The 27,317-nt window shown below is 41.2% G+C and overlaps 1 protein-coding gene across 4 annotated transcripts in view; it reads right to left on the bottom strand.

The window, feature by feature from the left end:
- Positions 1–998: 998 nt before the first annotated feature.
- ppm1kb (protein phosphatase, Mg2+/Mn2+ dependent 1Kb) overlaps positions 999–27,317 on the bottom strand; it is a 38,989-nt gene continuing 12,670 nt past the window's right edge. For all 4 annotated transcript variants that reach the window (XM_041216567.1, XM_041216647.1, XM_041216735.1 and 1 more), the window contains exons 4-7: positions 14,058–14,223; positions 13,718–13,862; positions 11,823–11,957; positions 999–5,670 (exon numbers count right to left, since the gene is read on the bottom strand). In XM_041216567.1, coding sequence (XP_041072501.1) covers positions 5,539–5,670; positions 11,823–11,957; positions 13,718–13,862; positions 14,058–14,223 — 578 coding nt within the window. In that variant the 3' untranslated portion in view covers positions 999–5,538. The remainder of the gene's footprint in view (positions 5,671–11,822; positions 11,958–13,717; positions 13,863–14,057; positions 14,224–27,317) is intronic.

Here is a 27,317-nt window from a genome sequence, read left to right as displayed (position 1 = left end):
ACTTTTGGTGAAAAGGGAATCGGGTTAAAAAAAAAATAAGTAATCTTATGTAACCATTATAAACTAACCCAAAGCACTGATTAGCTAGGCAAAGGCTTCAAGCAAGTTGCACAAAATGGCGACTGGTTTTAGTCTTGAGTATTTTGTCCTCTTTTAGGACACATCCTGTGTTTTGGTTATCTTTCAAACACAACAGAAAGACTTTATGACCCCCTACCCACAAGTGCTAACTGCATGGCCACAATTACTACCTTGGGAGGAATTTCTTTTTTTAATGCACCCATGTAAGTTTTCTCCATTTGGTCTTTAGTAACACCAGAATAGGAGTAGGCCATTTAGCCCCTCCATCATTCATTTGGATCATGGCTGATTTGTACCTCTACTCTATTTACCTACATTAGCTCTATATTCCATGACAGCCTTACCCAATAAAAATCTATCAATCTGTCAATTAAACCAGGATCCATAGTCATTTGGGGGATAGATTTCTGGACTGTCACCACCCTTTGGTTGAATAAGTGCTTCCTGATTTTGCTCCTTAAAAGACCTAAACTCTGATTTTAAGATTATGCCTGCTTCTTCTAGATTTGCCCCATCACAGGAAAGAAGTTCTCTGTATCTGCGCTATTGACTCCTTTTAACATTTTAAACACTTTTTGGAGACCATGGGCTGACCAGCTACTTTGTAACTATGTACAGAGCTTAAAGAAAAACACACTGGTAAATAGGATTCCCTGTTTTCCAAAATTTTCATTGTTCTGTTCATTAATGAGCACCAAACTGATTTTTTTTTCAAATTTGGCAACCAGTTTTTAAATTTGGTCAATGCTTTGAGAGATATTGTACCAGAAGGTTTAACCAGGGGGAAGGGGGAAGTGGGAGGATGAGCATAAGAACTATCCATAGCAGAAATAAGGGCAGTTAGAGATTAGCAACGAATGCTGGTCTTGCCAGTGACACTCACATCCCATGAAAGAACAAAAAAAATGTATACAAGATTATATGTAAATAATTTTATTTTAGTATATTGAAAGGTTACATAGAGCTTACATTTTTCACAGTTACTGTACAACAGCAGTATATGCTGTTCTCATCATGCATTACCATAACATCTACAATTCGAACTTGAAAAAGATGCAACATAGTCAGTATCATACAAGTAATAGCTTCCAATCTGTAAATCCAAGTAGGACATTAGAAAAGGGAAAAAGCGGGAATTCTAATACAATTTTGGTCAGTTTGAAACGGAAAACCTTCAAAGTTCAGACTTGTAAAACAAATGAAAATAAATCAGTATGACAAATATAGGCAAAGTTATCATATTATTAATACACAGCTGTTGCAATTACAAATTACTTTGGCAAATTCCGGCAAATAATGGTTGTGTATACTAGAATTAAACTATAGAAAAAAAAACCAGAAAAAACATCATACTTGAAAATGAAGACAACTACGAATGCAGCATTGCTCCACTAAAAACTCTAATGACCGTTAAAAGGTGATTCTCTGATTTTTTAAAACCAGGACAGCTTGAATCCTATTTACAATTGCTTTCACATTCTACTCAGCTTACTTGCTGCACTACGTTAAACAATTTACTGATCAAATGATTCGATCCAAAAATCTGATGAAAGGTGTTTACGTAAATAAAAATGACTTCAGATAATTCACAGTAAGGAAGTTCTTTCCTGCGCTGAAATGCTGGAAAGTTTGAAAGAACTGAGCAGCTTGCTAGGTCACATTTGGGGGTAGTTAAGAGTCAACCATGTTGGTGTGGAGTCATGTATAGGCAAATCGAGTAAAGAGTGCAGGTTTCTTTCCCTAAAAGGGGCATTAGTGAACCAGTTGGGTTCAAGTCAATTTGACTGCATCAAGGTCATGAACTGAAATTTTCAAACTGACATGTAGGGATCTGAACCTGAATTCTCTGGATTACCAGTCCAATAACATAACCATCACACCAACATAGCAGCATGGTTCAAACTACAACCACCACCTTCAAGATATGCTGCACTTAATATAATAGCATTAGACAATACTAGGGCCATACAACTAATCGCTCTCCAGTTCCACTAAGGCTATAGGCAATAATTTTGTGTGGTGCATAATGGCTGATGAGAAATTTATCACTAACGAATGGAGATTGAGGGGAGTCACTCAAGTTACTGGTTTAATTAAATCCAGCACTAATTCACATTGCACAACTCTACAATCAATTAAGTGATATCACAGCACAGTTGGGTACTGGTTGCAATAAGCACATAAATTTACAAAACACTGCAGCTAGCCAACTAGTGTGGTAGAGCAACAGGATAGTGTGCACTTTACATTGAATATGGTTTCACTTTGTCCTATTATATTTCATAGTTTCAGGTTTCATTGCCCAGTCTGGCTTATTGCACGGACTAAGCTATTGTTTTGGGAGCTGCACACAAAGGGTACGCTAAAGTTTTATGCACTCAAAGCATACAAAATAGAATATTTTCTGATTACAGTACATTTCTATATATTGAAAACATCCATGTGCTAAACAGTGCAGTGACTACCCAACAAAAAGCAAACCATCATCTCTTAACAAGAATAGATTTCCTTCCAAATAGACCTCTATTTGAAACAGAAATTATTCACAAAAAGTTGAATTCACAGCTGTAGCTCACCAACAGAAGTCCTTTAGGTGACTACAATGTATGCCTTCTAGTATTGCCTCCAAAATGTAATTGAACCTGCTTTTAGCTCGCTAGGGTTCTACCGGTTTATTAAAAAGACATGGTTAAAATAGAAGTGCAAAATCTGTATAAACAAAGCCAGTTCAACCATAATATAGTACATGTTTAATAAACAAGACGAATATAGATCTAATGTATATTTACTGATTTAATGCTTTATACAACACAAGTATTTACATATTATACACATTATAATACAAGACCTGGGAGAAGTACCCACATGCACACAGACTCATCATAAAATATCTGGACAATATCAACCGTTTTGAAAATGGTGGTTAAGTGAGGTTTATAGCCACATTTACAACAGCGAGTAATTCTGAAAATCTCTTTATATCGTATATAATGTTCATTTCACCATCAACAACCATTTCAAGGATCCAACTTCTAATTACCTGAATGTACTAAGTGCAGATCAGTCTTTATACCAAAGAGATCAGGTAAATCCTGCTGGTTTAAAATCACAGTTCAAATAGCTTACTGCACTGCACTGCATGCTGGCGTATGGACAACTTGAGGTACTAAACCTTTTCTTATAGCTTTGCAAATTCCCTACTATTTGCTACAGTAACAGATAAAACATGTGAGCTCAACAATACAGGAAGGTAAGGTTAGAAATGTCTAGAATTTTATATTTAAAAAAATCACATTTTCTAATCTTGATAAATAGTGTATAAATGAAGATTTACCAAACTGGCAAAAAAACCAGCAGAAAATCCTTTCCTACCTCTGGCTATTCTGCTTTCACACCATGAGTAAACCACAGCATTTTAATTTAGCCTATTTACAAATAAAAACACCAAAGAAAAATACCAGCTCAGGATATACAGGTGGTTGTATTTTATCATGACTGAAGAAATTAAACCCAAGGGACAATCCACAAAGTTCTTACTTTAAATTTAATGTAAGCCACTGTGTACAATCAGAGATGCTTCAAAAAAACATAATCAAACCCTGTCCATCTATTGCTAGGGTTCTACAGGTTATAGAATGACACTGTGAAAATAAAGGTCTCAATCCAATTTTTCATACTGAGATCTGGGATTGGGGGTGGTATGCAAGAGAAAGAAAGACACCATGTTGCCACGACTTGCACTGCTAATTTACATTATCCTTTGGAATTACAGTAAAGAACACATCCTTTCTTCTAATTGAGCTTCTTCCCATTCATATTTTATACAAATACACTGAAAGTGGATTGCCGGATTATTCCATAATGCCCTCATTGTGCCATAAGTTTGATCACTTATTCTTTCTCCCACCTCACAACTCTCCCCCCCCACCACTCTCCACCAACGCATTCATACAACCCCTAGCCCTCAGAAGAGTCTGCGTATCTAGTCCAAAACTGATCTTAGTGGGAATTTTATTTTTTATATTGTAAAGTACAAACTGTTAAAAAAAGGAGAGATTTTAACCCAAGTTACTTTAGACGCCAAAGATTCCCATCTTCCAGTTACTGTTAGAAAGTTCCAACAGTTGAAATCACACAGCTGTGCTTGTTCTCCACACAAAAAAAGACACTCTGGCTTGATAATTTGGGCAAATTCAACAGCATGCGACAATAACAAGGGAAAGACATTCATCCTATTGAATGCTTCCTTTCTTTTACAAAACTTGCATTTACATAGTGTCCCCAACATAGAAAAAACCCATCCTAAGACACTTCAGAGGCATAAATGGTTTAGGTCTACATTCAGGAGCAAAATAGACTAATTTTAATGCCCTCCTGGTTTGGGATCGTTAATATCCCATTACTTTGCACTGAAACTCAAATCATAGATCCAAGTGTACTACACTTTACACTTCTCAAATTCGACCCAAGATGAGTGCTGAAAAAAGTAGGGCTAGGAAGGCACACCATTACATATATTCTGGTCATATACCACTTAGCCATTCTGTAAGTGACCTGGGGAGGCACAGGTATTTGTGGCAGAAATTACACCTACTGTGACAGCCCCCATACCTTTTATGTGTTAGCAGTTGGACTTTCAGCTACAAACGCCAACCACATTTAGTTTACAATAGGGAACAAGAGAAAATCTCTTAACTCATGCTCTTTCTGACATTGCATTAAAGCTCAAATTCCAAGACTGGATAGAAATATAATCCTCCTTGTGCTTTGGCAGCCATGCTTGAAGCAAGGAAATTAGAGTAGTTAGGGAAAAGTGATAAGTGCTTGGCTAAACCCTAGCAATAAAGCAGCTCAATATTGGACAGGGCAAAATTTTCTTCCAATGTATTTAAATTGTTCAGAGCAGAGGAAAAGGTTCTTTCAAGGACATATTGGATAAGCAGTATCAGTGTAACAGGAGGCGCCACAAATATCCAATTTTTCCCCCAATTCCCAGCATTGGATATAACGTTCAGTACTTGCACTCCAACAAATCGACTTGTTTCAGTGCCAGAACTGAAAACACATGGGCACAAATTGTATGGGCACAAACTGTATTTGCCCTGTTGCACTAAACTGAATATAACCAGTTACTGTGTATTTGAGAATTTATATAAGACAACAGTTTTCCTACAGCTAAACAGACATCTAAAGTGATCAATTAGTGAATTTTCAATACCGCTGCCTATTCTTCTGCAAAGACCAATTATTTCTGTCCAGTTATTAAATCCTTTGTTAAAATGACACAGCAATGTTTTAATTCTATGTCTAGCTAGCTGGCCTTATTCACATTACAGTCTTAACAGGTTGAACATTGACCAAATGGAAATACTAAGTATGTAGTTTTTGAAAGTGGCCTTAAAATGAATACTTTTTGAAAACTGGATAGGGTGCAGCATACAGACTTGTCTTTTCACTTCATGCCCATCTTCCACTTGAGACAAAGCTACGGCTGAATGAAAAGCTGGTGCCAGCATTCTTGTGTTTTCCCCATGCACCAAATGGCACCACAATAATAGTGCTATTATCTTCTGCACCATAGTGCAGTGCCTGCAACAAAGAAGATTTGTATCATTATAATGCCAAAGTAAAATGCTTCTCTGGGTAAAACTACTTAATTTAAAAAAAAAATAATCAGCTAACTTTAGTAACTTGGTTATCATGACTTCCTTTTCAAGGTTTGTTGCTTCCAATGCAGGAGTAAAGTGAACAGGAGAAGGCCATTCCATCACTTGGGACTGTTTGTATTTCTGTTAGATCATGGCAGATCTGTACCTCAACTCCATTTACTCCTATCTTCCTGATGCCTGAACAAAATTTCCTCAGAACTAAATCTTCAACATATTCCCTCTAACCTGTCTTTTGAATTTAGACTCCTCCTATCCACTCACCATACAAATTATCCTTGGCAACTCTCGCAACCTGCCTATTCTCAATCTTTCTCACCTGCGGTCTTAGTCTCTGACAGGGCCACCTGCAATCACTGTCTTATCTCCTTTACCATCCACAACCCTTTATTCTCCTGTCTTGACCTTCACCAACTGATGGGGAAAAAACTCCCCCAGCAACCTCACTCTCAAATTCATAATTCCCCATATGTAGTCCTCCATTACCATGATTGCAACTCTACTTTCATTTCACTTAAGTGCACTCTTTCTCCCTACCTTCCAGGTAAAACTATCAGCTCTAACAGCTCTGGTATTCTGCTAGTTCAGCATCCCTCTTTCCAAATTCAAGTTTGAGGAGTGCAAACTTAAGCAAAATAAGAACACAACTGATCCATTGCTAAATTTGGCTTGACCAAGTCAAGCATTATTACAGCACTCCCCTCAATTAAACCTACACATTATTTGTCAATCATTCTTGAGCACCAGGATAACCCCAGGCTTCTTTTTGCTACAATAAACTCTTTGTATCTCTCAACTTTATCAAATACCAAGTGCTTCTCCACCAAGACAAAGACTATCTGCACAGCTGCTTCCACTGTGGTCCCACTTCCTCTTAATCTCAGTCCCAATGTCTCTCATCCACACAACCAAGTCTGTTTGCAGTTGCTACCGCACCTGCTTCACCTTGTCTAGACCCAAATTCCGCCCTCTCTGTGCTCTTTCCACCAAACTCCCGACCATTTTTTTTTGGTAAGTAATTAATATAAAGTGCCCGGGCCCTTTAAATCTGTTTGTGTGGCCACAAACGCACAGTAACTAAAAGGGACCTGTCTGCTGCATGCACGGGAATATTCACATTGCTGCATGGTCTACAGGCATACTACCATTCCTTTCAAAACCATTATTATTACTAAACTTGACCTAAGTTCCAGCCCCATGCTCAACAACACCTCCCCCCACCCCCTCTTTCCTACCACGGTTCTGGAAGCTGTTATCACCTCCCAATTTTATGTCCAGCTTGCCTGCAACACCCTGCTTGAATCCCTGTAGTTCACCTTTTTCTCTTTCTCAAATGACCAAAATGGCTTTAACCGAAGTCACAAACAATAAGATGGTAGAACACAGGGCTACAACAGAGTACTACCACCAATTCTCTGCCTCATGCTCCCCTTCAGCATAGCTTCACATTGGACAAATGGAGTTCATTGGATTAACCTTGGAACTCTTAATTTTTGAACTATTTGCACACAAATATTCACTGTTTCAATTAGCTTTTTAAACTGAAGCAATCCCCCACAATTTCCTTTTTGTGGTCAGTCACAACTCCATCTCATTAGGTAATGGCAAGTGTATAAAAATCTGATAGAAAATTGAATATTCTCTTTTGTGCTATGTTTGTTTTTGTTCCCTCTGGATTGGTGGACTTTTATGAAGCTGGTCTTCTTGGCAAGAGAGCTTTGGCACTGAGCCAGAGAGAGTTTGGTTTTGCTCCAGTCTTGGAGTTAGCTTGGTCTTGCTCCTCACACTCTTGCACAGTTTTGTATTATCTGTTTGAAGTACCGGGAAATGTACGTTTTGCAAGCATACATCCTCACTGAAAATCGGTAGAAGTTAGTTATATTAGGTTAATAGCATAATAGGGTGCAATAATTCTGGGCTACAACCGTTCCATCACGTTAGACGGATAGATCAGAAATCATAGAGGGAACCAGTTTCACCAGGTCACTGAACCTCCCCATCTGCCAGAAATGGAGGTGTCCACTTCAGACACCTACATCCCCTGCTCTGTGCATAAAACAGGCATATTTGTGAGCCAAAAATAGATCCAGCCAAAATTCATTGTGTTACCACAATGGAAAAAAGAACTTGTTCATGGATTGCAGAGGGCCCCCATCAACAGCTCTGAATAATATTGCTTAGAGTGTGATAGTTCTGGTTAGGGGAGTTACTAGGCATGAGCTGAAAACATTCAGTTGCACATCAATGTTCAATGAATTAATCACTGATTACTTCATAAAACTTAAGATTTGTCACTGTAGGTGGAATTTTCTGCTTGGGTTTGTGGCAGGCACGATCGGTGGTGTGAGCAGAAAATATCACGAGATAGCCCTAGCAATGCTTCCCGGTGACATAAATCCAGGATGCGATTGACAGGATTGGCTCTTTGGGGACCAGAGATATCCACAGAAGACATGGCTGATGACACCCATGCAGCAGCCTCAGATTGCAGCAGAATGATGATACCAACAGGCTCATACCACGACCCGAACTTTGGTGGAGAACACGATTGGCATTTTGAAAATGAGGTTCAGGTGCCTTGACAGGACTGGCGGAGCACTCCAGTACAATCCCCCAGAGGGTGTCACGCATGATCGTAGCTTGCTGTGCACTACAATGGGGGTAGGACCTGGCTGAAGAGAAGGTGTAAGAGCTGCATGTCTTGTCTAATTAGGAGGTCAAAGGGGATGTGGTCCTGGGAGGCAAGGATGCTGGTGATGAGGCCATTGCGCTTGCCAGACGAGATAGGCATGCTCGTGAAGCCCTAATAGCTGCCAGATTCATGGAGGATGACGATGAGATGCAGTGAGGACTTTCTTGACATCCCCATATTGCATCTGTGAACATCTGACACCCGTCTGACTGATGGCAGCGTACATACCCTCTGTGATCAGACTCATGTCGTGGAGACACAGCGAAGGCCCTAATAGTCGCAAGATTCCAGGAGGATGATGACAACCTGCAGTGAGAACACCCCACAGATCTTCACATTGCATCTGTGAACGTCTGACTCCTGTCCAGCTGAGGGCAGCTCGCTTGTGCTATGTGTTCAGGGTCATATCATGCAGACGCAGCCGTGAAACTTTAAATGCACCTGATCCTTTGGCAGCCTTCATTACCTGTCCCCTTCAGGACTACATTGTCAACGGACAGAGATGCTGAAGAGATGGGGGGCCAGCCCCAGCTCAAATGTGCTGACAACATACAGAGAAAATCACCGATCTCTGTGACACCAGCCCATGACATTCTGGCAGCAATGACAAGCTGCATCGAGGTGCAGGCATCACTTGATGTGTTGCGTGACTGTGAAGCTGGACAATCACTTTGCTTTGAAGGTTACACACTGCACAGGGAAGAGGCCCTGGACTAAAACTCTTGCCTGCATCTTGTGCAGGAATCAAGGTTTCACATCTGAGTGACATGAACACTGCTCATCATAACAAGGTGCCATAGACAAGTAGATGTTCTTGGGAGTTTATTTACAACAGTGAACATTATGTACAAGTGATTAATACCTGTGCCCATGCTGTGCAGCTACATCTTAACATTTCTAACCCTGCCACTATATCTTGGTGCTCTCCCGACATCCACAGCTGAGGTGGGGGCAGCCTGCTGATACACCCTGTCTGTGATGACCTCGGTGGGTGTCCTCTGCAGAGCTGAGACCTGGAGGGCCACAGCCCGCTTTTGGGGTACTGTGATGTTGCAATGGCACTCTTCTCGGCCTGTGGAGCTGGAGTTGCTGGGGTTACAGGAAGTGAGGAATCAGATGGGCTGGACATTCCCGGAGTCACCTGAAATGGATGGCCCTGGGGCGTGCACCTGCTGATCCTCCTCTCTATGGGTGCCCAAGGGCTCCTGGCTGTCTCCTTGAGAGGAAGAGGCAGCTGTAATGAGTTCAAGATGCCCCCCTACCCTCTCACATGGACACTGATGGATGCTAGCAAGTACCTTAACGATGGAGTGCAACTCCTGCAACAGTGCAGGACCAATATTCTGGACCAATGTCTCCATGGCGGCCGCCATCCTACCAGTTTTGACCTCAGTGCATTGACATGCCAGCACTATCACCTCAGACTGAAGGCGGACAACTCCTCCATCGTGCCTTGCAATCTGAGGATTGCTGCAGACAGCCCTTCTTGATGTTCCCGAGCTGTCTTTGCAGCTCCAGCAACTGAGGTAGAACGGAGTACAGAGGCTCATCATCTGACTTGGTCTCAGCAGATTCCTGGCCTCAAGCTGTCCTCCGAGTGCCGGCACCCTGGGATTTCCCTGCCTCCGCCCGCTGTGGATCAGACAGTGCAGCGTGCACACCAGATTGTGACCTCGAGGCTAATCTAGAACTAGGTCCCACCGAGGGGCGTGTCTTTGTGCTGGAGGAAGGTTTTAGTGAGCGCTGTGACAGGTCTTCCATTGGTGTGTGTGTGTGTGGGGATTCCTCTTCCAAGGTGTCCTCAGGGCTGGAGTCGATGACCTGGCTCGTAGCCGCCTTCGGCTGCTTCCAGATGTGCCTGTGAGAGAAAAGTGAGATAATTAGTGCATGGCAGGGGACTGTGAAAAAGGTATGGTTGTCTGATGGATGTTGCAGTGCAGGATCCTCGCTTGGTTGAGCGCCGACCCTGACCTCACCATCTGTGCCGGAATGATCAACAACCACAGCAGCCAGCTGGATGTCTCTATTTTCAAAGGTTGTGAGGACCATCAGCTCAGGCACGCCGCCCCTAGTCTGGGACATCTCTCTCTTGTTGTGGGCTAGCTTATCTGACGTGGAGACAGATGGAGAGAGCATAAGTAAGATGCCTGACAGGCTGATGAGAAGAATGCCTGGCACGTGTGGAGTGCAAGTGGTGTCATGGACGGCATGAGGACATGATGGGCGTAGGAGGTGAGGGTATTTGTGAAAAATTGAATGGTGACGTCCCTTGAGCTGGCAGTGGGTGCAAATCCTGTGGATGTGTGATGGGTTTGTGATTGTGAGAGTTGAGAGTGATGAGAAGAATGACTTACCATGACAAAATGGAGGGCCATCTGTCGCCAAGGTCCTGGTCTGTAGACACGAAGTAGGCTGCGGTCTGGTATGCTTTAAATATGGCGCCCAGAGAGAGGAAGTGCTGAGGTCATGGCGTGGCTGGCAAATCTGAGCCCGCCCGCCAGCGATCCAGAGTGTTTCCCGTGTATGCATTATTAATGAGATAAGACGCACCACGAAGCGGATGATATGGCACAAAAACCCACTACTGCAGCTGGCGGGAAAAACATCTTTTTTCACGTCTGCCACTACACTTAGTGCAATTCAGAGAAAATTCTTGCCGGTATGAGCACTGCTAAACAGTTTGTCAATTGGACCCTCCTTTTTTGAGAAGTTATGCACACATTGAAATATTCTCCTAAACATTGGTTATGTGCCTCATGTCAAATATTCCAATTTGTTTTGTGGTATTATTTAAAACTAAATATCAGAGTTGACCAGTTGGCCCAAATGTACACATGCAATATCTTTCACCCAATCTCAGTTTGGATGAAAAGTGGTCCATTTTATTGTTAGTGCTTTTTTGCTTGACCTTGTGACCCTTGAAGGAGATTTTGTTTATAAGTCAGCACTTACTAACAGTTTTATGCTCATGTTTATTTTGACATGCTCAGGTACAAATTTTCATCTAAGGGCCTTCAAAGGGGAAAGGTATTACAGTCTATTTAAGCCATATGTTTCTAGGCAAAATTAATTGAGTACCTGATTTTAATTCATGTTTTGTAATTAATGTACTTAAAATGTAAAATATTTAACTTCCCAGCTCTTTTACATTTACAATAAGTTGACTTAGGTTCTTAGATAACATTTATTGTTGCCCTGAATCAAACAGAGGTGTTTACATTAACACATGAAATATAAAAGCAAACACATTAAATGTAAAACAAACATATCAGTCATTAAAACATTCTTGCTTTCAAGGCAGGCAGCTAAATGAATGGGCATTCTAGTACATGGGTAAATGTAAACCCAACAAATGGTACATGATTGAATCAAGCTCCATTTACCTGTTCAATAATAACCTGAGCAGCCTCTATTGGATCATGACATTGACTGATGTGATCACAAATCTCTTGACTGTTCATGATAAAGTTAATCCCATCTGTTGTTAAAACTAAGAAAGCATCATCTCCATGTTGCAGCTACAAAAATAGAGCTCAGATTAGCTGATATCACAGGTAAAAGGAAACAATTACAAAAAGACAAGCCTCACTGTACAATTATACAAAGGAATATACGAAATACCCCCCACACTCCCCATAACTTTTGAACCTCTTCCTAGGATACAATTATGCAGGCACTAGCAAACCTTTACTATTTTGCCCACATGGCTTTCCAGCTTTGACTGAGAGAACAGACTCTCTGAACGGAAAAAAATGATAGCAGAGCCTGATCCTGCTCTCACCCAACCTCCATACAGGAACGTTCCAGCACGTGTCAGTGGACAGTCTCCTGGGGCGGCGGGGGGGGGAGGGAGAGGACATCAGGGTGATTTTTGCCTTTTGACCTGGAACACCAAAGCCAAATGTTGCACTCTGAATTAAATTCAATCGGTCAGTTTAGATTGTGAATCACACCTGAGACCTTTGTCTGTATGACTTAGCATAATACTAGGTCGTGTCTTTGTCCACTGGATAATCACAGCATCCAAAAAATCAATTTTAATATGTTTCAGCATGCAGTCCCAATGCTGCCATCCAAATTTGATAAACTAAATTGCCTATTTTGCAGTTAGATTGGAGTTATCTAGAAGCAGGACTGGCTATACAATAGTTAGTGAAATACTTGCAAGAAAATCTAATTTTTTTTTATTATGCATTTGTGGGATGTGGGAGCCACTGGCTAGGCCAGCATTTAATCCCCATCCCCAAGTGCCTTGAGGCGGTGGTGATGAACTTTGAACTGCTGCAGCCCATGTGGTGTAGGTACACCTACAGTGCTGTTAGGAAGGGGGTTCCAGGATTTTGACCCAGCGGCACTGAAGGAATGGTGATGCGTTTCCAAATCAGGATGGTGAGCGGCTTGGAGAGGAACTTCCAGGTGGTGTTGTTAACATGCATCCGCTGCCCTAGTCCTTCGAGATGGTAGAAGTTGTGGGTTTGGAAGGTGTTGGCTAAGGTGGCTTGGTGAGTTCCTGCAGTGCATCTCGTGGATGGTTCACATTGCTGCCACTGTACGTCGGTGGTGGAGGGAGTGAATATTTGTAGATGGGGTGTTAATCAAGTGGGCTGCTTTGGATGGTGTCAAGCTTTCTGAGTGTTGTTGAAGCTGCACTCAAGTGGAGAGTATTCCATAACAGTTCTCACTTTGGATTTCCAGCATCTGCAGTTTTTTGCTTTTATCTCACTTGTACCCTGTCCTGGTGGACAGGTTTGGGGAGTCAAGAGGTGAGTTACTCGCTGCAGGATTCCTAGCCTGTGGCCTGCTCTTGTAGCAACAGCATATATATGGCTGGTCCATTGTGGTTTCTAGTCAATGGTAGCCCTCAGGATGCTGACAGTGGGGGGATTCAGCGATGGTAATGCCACTGAATGTCAAGGGGTGATGGTTAGATTCTCTCTTGTTGGAGATGGTCACAGCCTGGCACTGGTGTGGCGTGGATGTTACATGCCACAAGTTAGCCCAAGCCTGGATATTATCCAGGTCTTGCTGCATTTGGGCATGGAAGGCTTCAGCATCTGAGGAATCACGAATGGTGAGCATTGTGCAATTATCAGCTATCATGCCCACTTCTAACCTTGTGATGGAATGAGTTAGTATATTAAATTACTTAAAATTACAGCATATTTAAATGACCAAATAAAATAAATACCAATTTTTAATTTTCAACTTGCATTGGAACATATGATATGGAATCGCAAGAATGATATATAGGGTTGTGGTCTGCAGCATGCAGGCTGACCTTAATCCGCCTGGTCTCTGGCTCTGCGATGACTCCCACAGACCTTAAAGCTAGATCTCCTATACTACGTGTCATAGCCAATCTTCCATTTACATGTGGTTGGCCCAGACTGTTCCAGGAAACAAATCCACCACATTTCTTAATCCTGTCAAATACAAATAAAGCAGAAGGTAATAAATGATGATATGGACGTGAATGGGAGTTGCTTACATAAATGAAGTGAGTTAAACACTAACAAATAGGGCTGTAGATTACAATGATTTAAAGTACACCAAATGGATTTACAGCATTAAGTATAATTCTTCTTAGACTATTTGTATCAAATTTTCAATAATGTTACCTTTCCCTCTCATCTTTCCTTTCTGGAGTGTGGTCCTCAGTCAGTCGCTTATGTTTTCCCTTACGACAAAGAATTGCCCGGCTGTCGCCCACACTTGCCACCACAAGCTCAATGCTATCACGTAACAGAGCCACAGTGGCAGTTGTCCCCGATGTAAGTAAGGAGACTAAAATTATCAGAAAACACAATTTAAAATACAGTCTTTGAAAACATGCAGTATGCTATAAAAGTTTTGAAAGCATCAACATCACTACTTTTAAATATGCTTAAAATTATTGTTAAAATATTACATCAGATCAGTTAATACACAAACAAAAAATTATAACATGCAGGCATTAAAAAGCAATTAAGCTAGAAAATGCAGATTATACTTTGCTAACAGGGCTTAATGCTTAACTTACATTATACAAAGCAGTATGGCAATAGCAGCAAATATGTTAGTCTTAGTTTAAAAATAAAGGAAACGGCAATAGACTATAAACTGTTGTGAACTGTGGCAAGTTTGAGAATACTGATAATATTTGGAGCAAGTACAGTTTCCAGTTAGCATCAGGCCCTGCTGTAACAATTATGTAGAAACAATTACTACGGAGTCTATGTAACTAGAAAGCGAAGTTTAAGAACAAATACCATAAAGTGCTCAATTAAAATTAAGTATACTATATAGCAGGTATTTTTAATTGCTGCTTTGAGATTTTAGGAGGGCATTGTAAAAAAATCAGTTTCAAAACTAACAACTTTTGTGAGATTCAGATCAGAAAATGTCCAAGCTGGACAAATTTCCAATCTTGGTGTGCTTGACTTTCAAACCTCCACTTCAAGTACATCACTGAGCATCGACTGCAGTGACAGGGAGAATAATGCAAGCCATAAACTGCAGAGGCCCAGGAAGGTCTTCTGTAAAGGCAAACTATTGCAACACTATTTTCACAAGATCTATTCAGGTGGGTTTATTGGTGGGGATTAGTGGCAGGGATTAGAAGAAGAAATGCTTGCTTATGTAGAAAAATGTTCCTCAAGCACTTTCCTCCACTTTAATTATTGAAAGGTATAGGAGCAACCCAAGCGAAAAAGAGAAAAAAGGTCATGGGAGGTGAGAATTTGAATGACAATTCAACTTCCAATCTGGATTCCTATCCCATTTGACTTTCGTCACATATCTATTATTTAACATTAGTTCAGGGATTTTAAGATATTTAAACACCTATACTTAAAGATAGGATCAGGAAAAAGCCATCTATCTCATGAACAACTTGCATTAATAATGCACCTTAGCACCTTTAATGCAGTAAACCCCACCCCCCCCCTCAACCCCCAAGTGCTTAAACAGTAAGCTAATTTGGTGGAGCAGCTTCTCATAAAAACAACTATATTGGTACCTGTGTCTGGTGCTAATTTTCAGTATTACAATATAAATTGCTTTTAACTTTAGATATCCAAATAAATTTTCAGCAAGTTTAGATATTACATTTTCATCTCTATTTACCTCTCCAAAGTATTTATTTCACATGTATAGCTAAAAAAGCTCCTCAGGCACCATGACAGTCTTGAAAGATATTATAGTCTCAACTGCAAAAATGTGTGTCATTTCCTATATATCAAAGATACCTAGAATTTCATTGAGGTTAATGTGGCTTTATCCTTCTCTGGGTGTGGAGCAAAAGAACATGGTGGTTGGGAAAAAATACTTAATGGGGTGAAGGGCAGCAAAGAAACATGAGCAACTTCCATTTAAAGTCTCTCAAATGAAAGCTCCAGAAATGTTTTTCATATAAATATGAAAGTTTTACATCACCAATTATTACAATTTTAAAAAATTTATTCTTTCACAGGATGTGGACTTGCTGTTAAGGCCAGCATTTGTTGCCCATCCCCAACTGCCCTCGAGTAGGTGGTGGTGAGCCCCCTTCTTGAACTGGTGCAGTCCATGTGGTGTAGGTAAACCCAGAGTGCTGTTAGGAAGGGAGTGGCAGGATTTTGACCCAGCCACAGTGAAGGAACGGCGACATAGTTCCAGGTCAGGATAATGTGCGACTTGGTGGGGGTGTTGGGGAATTTGCAGGTGGCGGTGCTCCCATGCTGCCCTTGTCCTTCTGGTAGAGGTCAGTGGTTTAGAAGGTGCTATCAAAGGATCATTGGAGAGTTGCTCCACTGCATCTTGTAGATGGTACACATTGATGCCATTGTGCTTTGGTGGTGGATGGGTTGCCAATCAAGTGGGCTATTTTGTTCTGCATGGTGTCAAACTTCCTATGTTGTTGAGTGTTACAAAATAACTCACACAATTCAAAGAGTAAAAATCAGAGACAATGCTAAAAACACGCAGATCAGTTAGCAATGAGAACTAATGAGAATGGGAAGGGGTGGGCATGAAGGAGGGGATGAGCAAGAGAAAACAAAACATGACAGAAAAAGAGAGTGAAACATATTGTCTTTTGAGAAGGGTCCACCATAACATTTGCTATTCTGATGCAGCATTCCACTGGATATGATGATTGATCTATTGCATAATTCCAGTAGATCCTGATTTATTTCTTACTTTTCATATTCAGCTTATTTCTAAATCAAAATAGCTTAGCTGTTTGAAAAGAAAAATACCTGCTCGATATAGTATACAAGAAAATACTTTTTAAAAAAAAACATTCCATAACTATAAATTGTTTTACCTGCTTTTAAATTCATAATTCCTGCAGATTCTGATAGAAAACTAAATGATTTACTAGCTGCAAGGGTTAAAAAGCAATTCCTGTATCCTTCTAGCTATGCAGGTAAAAAACGTAAATTCTAAAAAAAAACTATTTGAAAAGCATAACATTAATAAACAAATTTTCCTGACATTAATATCACTACATTACTAATTTCTTCAACAGGACTGAACACTCACTGGAGCAGATTTTATTGCATGTCATCGCTACTAATGGGATAAAGAGGATGTGAGGGACCTTCCAGTAGTCCAGGCTAGGAACCGCTGGACTCCTTCACCTGGGAGTAAAAGGGAGCAGTTCTCCTTCCACTGAAGCCCAACAAAGTGTCCAGGGCCTCCAGTTCTAGAGCTGCTGGTGCTGCGCAACAGACCAGGTACAAACTCTGCTATAGATAACACGTACACAGAGGCAAATAGGAAATTTACGCAGGGACGTCCAAACAATATCTGCAACACTGGAAATATAACTGGAGCTGCATGTAAATGTCTTGGTTGGCATGTTTGTAATATAAAGAATATGCAAAACTCACTTATCCATATGTTTCATTTATGTGTACCTGTACAATCATCTTCGAAATGGTTTCAGAATTTACAAGAAATTGTGCTAATTTTCAATTTTTGATTTCTAACTCCCCAATCCTTACATCAAGGCATAAAAAGTCTTTATTCATACAAATTTATCTGCAGCTCTTAAGATATTACCCAGTGTTACAGGGCAACAATAGATCATGGCAGAAATAAAAGGCAATGTTTCAAAAAAATGTCAAATGCTTTCGCAGCATTTGAAGATTTCCAAAAATTTGATTTATTTTTAAGATAATATTTTTCAAAGAAAATATATACCACAATTAGTTTGGTCTAACAGATAAAAAAAATATCTTATAGCATTCTGTACTTAATGTATGATCTTAGTGCAGATTTTGCCCATTAGCTTTTAAAAACACAGGCTATACCAGAACACTGAATGGGAAATACACCATTTTCTAAATGCATTACATTACTGTAGTATCTTAAAACATATACAATTAATCTTTCACAAGGTAATTAATCACTGAGTTCAGCACATTTTTAAAGTTGAGCATAATGCAATGAACTCAAGTATCAAAGGAGTCTGGACTGAATTCACTTACATGGTAAGATAGATGATTAAAATCAGGGAACGGAACATTTATGATAGATTGCTGAAAATTTTAGATTGGAATAAAATGAGAGAGAATGCTTATAGCACCAAAGAGAAAATGCTTCTGCGCAGTATTTAAGATTTTAATTATTCTATACAACATTCTCATTAGACTCAATTCTGTAAATTACATGACCGTGAATGTAAGCCAATCAGAACCTTGGTATAAATTTGGAGTAATTGTATATAAAATTAATATGACCAATGATTTTTTTCAATGGTATATTGTGGCTCATTTCACTGCAGGAGTATCACACAACCATATGCGAGAGCCAATAACTAGACCACTACAGTTCTCAGAAGGGAAATTTATTTGGAGTGCAGCATCTCGCAGCCTTTGCCATTGGACTTTATCCTGCGTCAACAGCTTAAAATTTCTTTGTGCCGTAATTTGCTGGAAGAAGATTATAAAAGTGTGGCGAGGGCAATGGGGAATCTGGAACGTTAGTGAATACATAATCAACATTGTATCTGCTTAACCAATGAGGCTGAAGGGTTCAGAATGAACAGAAATGATGGAGGTGGGAGAAAGAGTGTTAAATCAGGTACAGATAAAGTAAAAACAATACTTGATTAAGGAAAAAGAGAAAAGTAAGAAAAACATTGATATAAAAATTGACATTTTAAAAATCTCTACAAAGAATTTACAAACGACAAATTAAAAATAGGAAAGAAATGTTAAAATTAAAAATCTTAAATCTTTTATTCTGTGCGGGAATGAGATTGAACAGTTGATATTTGTTCTCTTTCTGAGCCAGATAGGTTGATTGGCATTACATCAGCAATTATGCTGTTAAAAAAGTACTAATGCTCTTCAACACCAGCCTCAACGTTCTACAGCAAGATTAACGGGCAAGTAATGCACAAATCCAGCAGGTTCTTAAAAAAATAGCAGGGAGGCCAAGGACAATATGCCATTTGTGCAAAACAAAAACAGTAGATTGACTAGCAAGTTCTAAAGATTCACTACTCACACCATGGCCTGAATTTTCCAGTTGGCCAGAGGAGTGTTTCGAGCAGGAGGCCCTGGATCTGGAGAGGCGTCATGCACCCAGGTCCACTGATATCGGTGAGGCTGGGGTACCAGGCCAGGTATTTATATCCAACAATGGGGTCAGCATTGTCCTGCCAACAGCCATAGCACTGCTGAATGTTAAATGATTTAATTTTGCAACATGGCTTGACCATTGGTTATGGAAGGATGAATGCATAATGATCTGGGGGGCAGGGATGAACTTTGTCATTGTCTCCATGCTAAGTGATCCACTGTCCTTGTTCTTCCTTTGAGCATCATTGGAGCAGGGCTGGAAGGAGGAGCAGCAGAGGCCCCCTCTCACACCTGAGGGGCCTGAAGTCTCACCAGCGTCACATCATTTCTGCGAGGCAGGCACCAGCGCAGATACTAGCACCTCGATGGGAATTCGAACAATGGCTAGTGTCCCGGGGCACAACGGTGAGGGCAATTCACAGTCGCTGGAGGAGCTGGCAGAGACAGAGAATGCCCATGGCGCCAGCAGTCGGAGGACTGCAGGGAATCAGGCATATATTCAGTCGGTGCCTGATGATGTGCCTCTGGAGTCATCTGCAATGCAGCAGGGGCAGAAAATGTGGCCAGGTGTGCGGTAGCATCTGGGGTAGATACATGAGGCTATGCTTGGCTTAGTCTCCGTGGTGGAGGAGACTATGCAGACGCCTGCTGAAGCAATGAGCCACATGTCCAATTGCCATGTGTCCTCCATGGAAAGCCTACTCCAGGAGACCCGTCAGGGCTCCCCAGGGGTGCGCTCTAACCAGCAAGCCTTCACATCGGCATTGACCTCAGATGGTCAGTGCAAGTACGGGAGATGGTGTGGGCATCAGGTTTCCCAGCTCGGTGCCCACCCATCCATGGTGAGCAGGGAGGTCCGGAGCAACCTCACGTCAATGCAGCAGCTGCCTGTCATCTCTGCGGGCTCCTCTCAGGGCGCTCCAGATGAGGTCAGCCGCTCCTCCGCCCCTTTCCCAATGACTGTATCATCTGGTAAGGCTGCGACAGCTGGGGAGATGCCAGCTGTGGAACTGGCAGCTCCCTCCCAGGCGGGGCCAGCACAGGCTCCAAGGCTAGAGGACAACCGCCAAGGTCATCAAGGCTAACAGGACAGCAGAGTCAGCAGGCTCAGATGACACTCAGCAACAGGGCAGCACTAGGACGTAGCACCCGGAAACGAAAGCATAAGGCACCTTAAACACACTACGGATTTTTCACTGGTGCTTTTGTGTTTGCCCAAGTTGGGGCCCTTATGATTTTATTTGATTTGTAACACCCCCCCGGACACATGCTGTCTTTTTTTTGGGTAATAAGTTGCTTTGCTTGACTTATTAAATTCAGATATATCACCATGGCTGAGGGTGCCTGTTTTCTTCTGCGTGTGTACGGTTTACAAAACTGTAATGAGTGCTTTGTTGGACATTCAGCTTTATTAACAAGGCCCTTAGTTAGTTACTAACCTGACAGGTTTTGCACTTAGGTGTTGAGTATCAAACCGGCAGCCCAGGATTGTCCTGGTGGACCATCTGTGGCGTGCTAGCTGAAGGTTCGTTGGATAAAAGCCTCCCGGGTGTCCCTGCCTCCCTGGAGTATGCCCGGGTCAGCGTTTACCCCCTCAGCATTTCCCTGTGCATGCTCGGACTCAGTGTGTGCAGCTGCAGCCACTGCGTCGACGTCTTCATCGTCCATTGTGTCTCCCCTTTCCAGCGCAAGATTGTGGAGAGTGCAGCATGCAACCACTATCACCAAGACACGATCTGGGGGGTACTGGAGTGTGCCCCCTGGGAGGTCCAGGCATCAGAAGCATCTTGAGAAGACTGATGGTTCTCTCCACCACAGCCCTTGAGGAGGTGTGGCTCCTATTGTAGCACTGCTCAGCTTCTGTTCTTGGATGGCAGAGAGGCATCATGAGCCACCTTCTGAAGGGATAGCCCTGGTCACCCAGCAGCCATCCACCCAGCCAGGCTGGAGCACTGAAGAGCTGCTGGACCTGGGAGTGTGAGGATGTGGGTGTCATGGGAGCTGCACAGATCTTGCAGAGACTTGTAAAATCAGCATCCTGTGATCACACACTATCTGCACCTTCATGGAGTGAAAGCCCTTCCTGTTGACGAAGGCACCAGGCTCACCTGCTGGCATCTTGATGGCCACATGTGTACAGTCTATCGGACCATCGACAGGGGAGGAAGCCAGCAATGGCCGTGAAGCCTCTGGCTCGCTGTGTCTGGCTTGCCTGCTCCCAACAGAAGTGGACAAAGGTCAATGTACGCCTGAACAGAGCATCTGTAACCTGTTTGACACAAGTGTGGATAGCTGATTGGGAGACACCACAAAGATCACCCACCGACCCCTGGAAGGTGCCAGAGGCATTAGAGGTTGAGGGCAGCTGTGACCTTCAGAGCCACTGGCATGGGGTGTCCACCCACACAGTTAGTGGAGATCTCAGGCCCAATCATCTGACAGATATAGTTGACTGTCTCCCTTGAGACACGGAGCTTCCTTCAGCACTGCACCTCAGACCCACCTGTGTACCCTGGCAGCAGGATAGTGGTGTCTTCTGCGGCCCCTTCCACCTTGGACTTCCTGTTGGCCCTGTGCCTCTCGTGCCTGCGCCAGTCCTCCCAAAAGTGGCTCCCCTGGAAGCTGAATGTGCACTCCTGGCCTCCTCCCCCTTCTAGCCCTCCCTTCCTCCTCAGGGGAGTTGCCTCCAGTGGACAGTTCAGCTCCCATTCCCAGGCTAAGGGAAGGCTTCTTGAAACTTGCAGGTTTAGAAAAGATTCCTCACTGCACAGTGCTGACCTAAAGCTTAAGAATCCAGAAAAAACAGCTGGTATGCGTTTTGAAGTACTGCAGATCACACAAGCAAGTTTGAAAAACTTTCAAAAATAAATACTTGACTGTGCACATTCACGACCCGTGAGCCCTCTTATCCCACCTGTGGATGAGGTTAATACAAATGTGTCCTATCCGCCTGCCTATTGCGCCCATGCGCTGACCCGAAGATTGCACGGGCACCAAAAGAAATCGGCTGAACGCTCAAGGGCCTTAAGTGGCCCATTAATTAATGGCAGGTGCATTGGACATCATCGCGTGCCTGCCCAGCTAAATATCGCGATGGTGCGCGGTGACGTTGCGACACTCGCCCAACATCACTGCGTGTCATTTTATGTGCGGACATGCAGGGCCCGCCCCCACATCACAATGGGAAGATTCGGCCCCATATCTCTTATCCCTTGAATTTACTGGCTGAATTCTACATAAACGATTTTTACACAAGCTGTTATTTTTTCCAGCAAGATTCAGCCCAAAAAAACTTACCAAGAAAGTTAAATGAATTATCTTTGTAAAAAAGTTTGTCTGTTAACAATTTTGGTTGGCAGCCAATCTCTTTTCCCTCATTTGATGAAAAATCATGATGACACTCAGCACAGATCTCTATTTTATAACTAGTGAAATTAAACATCCATCAAAATGAGGCCCAATTCTTCAGATCAGGATACAAACATACAAGAGATTTGTTTAATTCCGAGTATCAAAATCTGCATAGCACCTAAATGAACCAGCTGATGTTCGATGTCTTTCTGGCCCACACAACTCTCTATAAGTCAATTTGGGCCACGAGTACTTCTTGTTTCCAGCTATAAAGTCACGTTGGATGGTTCGTGCTGCAAGAGACAAACAAAAAGGGGTGTACAGAAGCCTCCACTACTAAGACACCAAAGGGTTATCAAGGATCCTACCAGTGATTTAAGTGGAAACAGCAATCGTGCATATTTAGCTTTGTTCTGTTACCCTACAGTTTGCTGAGTTTATAGATTGGTGGAATTTGTTTTGCTGCCGTGCAGATATGGCACTGCTTTTGAGCAAAAGGGTCAAGCATAAGTCTTGCTCCATCTGTTCAAGTATCAGTTCAGTAATTAGGATATCTTGTGGCTCAGTTGGTAGTACCCCTTCCTCTGAGCCAGAAGCTCTGGGCTTCAAGTCCCATTGACCACAGAAGAGGTGCTCATGACATGGTTCAAACAAATTGATAATCAGCCCACTAATCTTTCTAACACTTCCCCACTATTCCCCCCAAAAAGGAAAACAAAGCAAACAAACCGACCAGTAAAAATGTTCATCCATATCCTCAAAGCTGTTAATAAACAATTAAGATAGCTCAGGGCAGCCATCTTGCTTAATGCTCAGGTTTGTTAGTGAAACTGTGAGATGAGAGAAAGCTAATTACTTAGTGGCTGTGGAATATTAATGATGGTTTAATCTGCAATGAATATGAAAGAAGATTGCAGCTGCAGTGGATCACGTGTTGCAAACAGCACCAGAAAAATGTCAGGTGCCATCAAGCTAAGAGGGCCTTACTTGGATCTCACAGCTTTGCTTATGAACTCAACCGAACAAGCAAGATGTTATCAAAAAAATGCTGGCTTTGTTATCATATTGCAAGAAATACTCATCTTCACGCAAAAGATAATTGGTTTAAAAATCCTAATATTTGTCAAGATTTTCTCCTTACTATCACTGGAGTATAAAATTTAAAAATGCACAAACAGCTCATTGTTTTTGTTTCATTAACTTGCCATCCATTGGCATTGGCAAATTCAATGCCAGGCTTAGTAAAAACAGAAACACCTGAAAAAACTCAGGTCTGGCAGCATCGGCGGAGGAGAGCACAGTTGACGTTTCGAGGCTTCATGACCCTTCAACAGAATAAACCTTATCTGATAGTAAAAAAAACCTAATCACTATAGCAACACCAACCAGTTGTTTGCTGACTGAAGCAGATAAATGAAAATGAGTAGATGTAAACCCCTGTTGCCTTAGAAAAATTACTACTTCAGACAGGCTTTGCCTTAAGAATTCTGGATACCAAGATCAAATCAGTTATATCCAGTTCTCTCAATTGCCCTTGATCCTCAAATAATTCCTTTACGGAACAATATATGTGATATTCCCTGTGGAAACCCAGCCTTGGAGCTGATCTGTTTGGATGATTTTCAGAAGCAACTTTAGATTGAGACTCTCAATCACAGAAAGTCCCCCATTTAGCAACAGAAATAGAAAACTGACTTTTTAATGACCCAAAGCATCTCTTTATAGTCTCAAAGTTAATCAAAGATCAACAGTTTCTCTAACTGTAGAAACCTACTTTCCTGAACTATTAAAAATATATCCAATAAAAAAGACTTACCATCCAAGAATAGAACAAAATTAAAGTCATTTCTTGCAAAATCATATACAAATCCCCCAATGAAGCAACATGAATGTCAGCAACATCATTGCTGGCACCCAGGGCATTTTTTCCTCTAGTACTATGCTGGACATATGATGGGAATGCTTTGTTCTTCAGAAAACTTACTCCAGGATGAAACTTGAACTTTCAAGGGCAGAGCTGCTCTGTTCACAAGAAACTTGGGTTATTTATTGCTTAGTCTGGAGATCAGACCTTTAGGAAATATCTAAAGTGAAGCAATTTATCCAATACATTGCACTTTGTTACAAAAGGAGTGTTTCTGTGGTGAACTAAACCGTAGATTCTTGCAGAAACTGAGCTTTGACATCCTTGCAACAAGGTCAGCTTTCATGCCAATAAGTCATTTGGATCCTACTCTGTTGAATTTGGATCAGGCTACAAACTTCATGGTGGCAGCAACAAAAAGAGGAAAACAAGGAGGTAGGCCATTCAACCTTTTGGGCCATTCTACCATTCAATAATTCACTTTACTTGCTTTCATTCTGTACCCCATAACAGCCTATTTAACAGAAACCATTACATCTCGGTTTTGAAATGTTCTAGCCTGAAGTATTTTTTGTGGGAGGGTAGAAATTCCAGATTTCTACTACCCTTTGTATGAAGTGCTTCCTGACATCATGCCCTAACTGCAAAATCAGTGGTTTTCAGCTTGTCATTGAGAAAAAAATGATGATGTTACAAAATTAAACTGGCAAAGCCACTGACCAAAGTGACTTGGATTCAAATTTGAGGTATCTTATCATGGACTGGTGCCCAACCTGGCACAAGAAAAACTTGCAGAATTTACGTTTATATTATAAAGACTTGCAGAATTAAAATATTATGCAGCAACAACGATTCTAGAAATTGCAAAGATACACAGAATTGAGGAAATATCCAACGTTTTACTTTTAAACTACAGATCTGGCATATGGTTGTGTTTCACTAAATGCACTTTCAAATGTTACATTGAAAGTCTAAAAGCTATCCTTCCTCCCATTTGGTCTTCTGGAATAGCCTGCTGTAAGCGTGCAACTACATATATCTCATACCAACCATGAAAAGGCAGAAAATAAAGCTGCATATACTAATTATAAAATACAGTGAATGGAGATGCAATGTTTAAGGCATTGTCTAATAAAAGCCTATATATTTTATTACTGCAATATTTTAATATTCAAATACAACAATACTTAATAGTTATGGCAGATTTGGATACAAATGTCACAACTACCATCTATTGCATAACAGACTTAAGATTAAGCATGCTGCAAGACTGAATATGCTTTTCAACTGTTCAATTTTATAGCTTTACTCAAAGCTGTATTAACTACAATCATTAGGCAACGTTTGTTTTTTGATTACTTCAAAAGATTTTGCAACTCATTGCTTTCATTAGCTAGGTTTATTTTGTGTTCACGAGTTTTTACTGTTGGGTGTTTCAAAAATTCGATAGCACACAGTCACCTTAATCTGTACAGTAGTTGAACTTTTATTTTTTAAAACCTACACTCATCACTCCAAAAATAGTATTTAACATGAATCTTTTTATGAATTTAGACAGATAATGTACCATGTAGGGTGCTGTGTAGGGGTGTTGCATTACAATTATTACTACAAATCGGCTGTTCTGAGGCAGTGAAGAAAAAAAAGGATAAGCTAAAACTTGAAGAATGCAAGATTTTTTTTAATAAAGCAATATCAAATCCTGGCTAACATTCAAATCTTTTGAAAAATATTTATCCAATTTTACATCATAAATTATATATCAGTATTTTTTGATCTGTCATTAGCTAAAATAATTTGGGGAGAGTAATTTGTCCAGTAACAGAATAGATAAAAGGTTGCTGATGTGACCCAATGATAGGAGTACTATTCTCAGTTACTTGCAAAATTATGAAGAACTACACTGATAATGAAACTATGTAGCAGTTATAAATCCAAGTTCAGTTCAAAACATTAATACTGCTAAATGCAGATGTTGTTTTACATGATAGTTGTATTAATTAGGATTAATATACAAAAAGCTGTTTGAACTGAAATACTGTGTACTGACAAGCATTTAATGGACCGAATCTCCAGTAAACTGTTGCTCTCAAACTGGTCAACTTTACTATTTAAATTATTTGTGGGACTTTTGATGCTTGCACCTCTTCTGCTCTTGTAGCAATCACATGCAAAGTTTCACTATCCTTTAGCTCCCATAACAAGTAGCTTTTTCTTTAAGTGAGACTGCACAACAAGTGTTGGTATGTTATTTGACTACAGGGATCATCACAGTCAAGGGTCATCTTGTCCATAATACAAATACCGGTATTCTTTTTAAAGCAAGAATAACAGCTGGGAGTTGGAAACCTGACCAATCTCTCTCACCTCTCATTCAAATATAGCAACACTAACTGTAACTTCCCCAAGAGGCCCACTTAAAATTGGACAACTGAAGGTCACCAAGATATCTTCTCCCTTTGCCTACTGTCTCATTTCACCATTTATGTCCAACATAGTGGATGGCCAAACTTATTCAGGGAAATCTACTTTGGGATAAGAAAAAATAATATGCAAATATGGAGCTTTCATTCAGTGCTTCTGCTCAGAGATCAGGAAATCAGGTATGGTGCAGTAAAGAGAGATGGAGATTACATGGATGTCAGCCTTGGCTCATGGCAGCACTCATGGATCTGAATCAGAAAATTATGGATACAAGCTAGACTCCAGGACATAAGCACATAAACCACACTTCAGTGCAATCCTGATAGTGCTGTCAGGTGTACCATGTTTCAGATGAGTTGTTAAACTGAGGCCCAGTTTCTCCCCTCAGATGGACGGAAGTGAACCCATGTCACTATTTGAAAAATAGTTGGGGTGTTCTTGGTGTTCTTCCAGTGTCCTGGCCAATATTCGCCTTTGTTACGTGATCTTAATAGTTGTTGGCTCTGAAAAATTAAACACTTTTCACACTCAGATACAGCAAGGTCTGATCTCAGCACTACAACTAGTGAATGGGCTACATGTAACTAAACCACTTGAGTGTTTAAATCCTGATTTTTACCTATGTCTAAAACCCCTGAACAATGCCTTCACACCTCCTCCAGATAATAAAATTGCTAAAAGGCAAGCCT

Source organism: Carcharodon carcharias, chromosome 1, assembly GCF_017639515.1.
Source record: "Carcharodon carcharias isolate sCarCar2 chromosome 1, sCarCar2.pri, whole genome shotgun sequence".
Taxonomy (NCBI): Eukaryota; Metazoa; Chordata; class Chondrichthyes; order Lamniformes; family Lamnidae; genus Carcharodon; species Carcharodon carcharias.
This window is presented reverse-complemented; position numbering and strand designations above follow the sequence as displayed.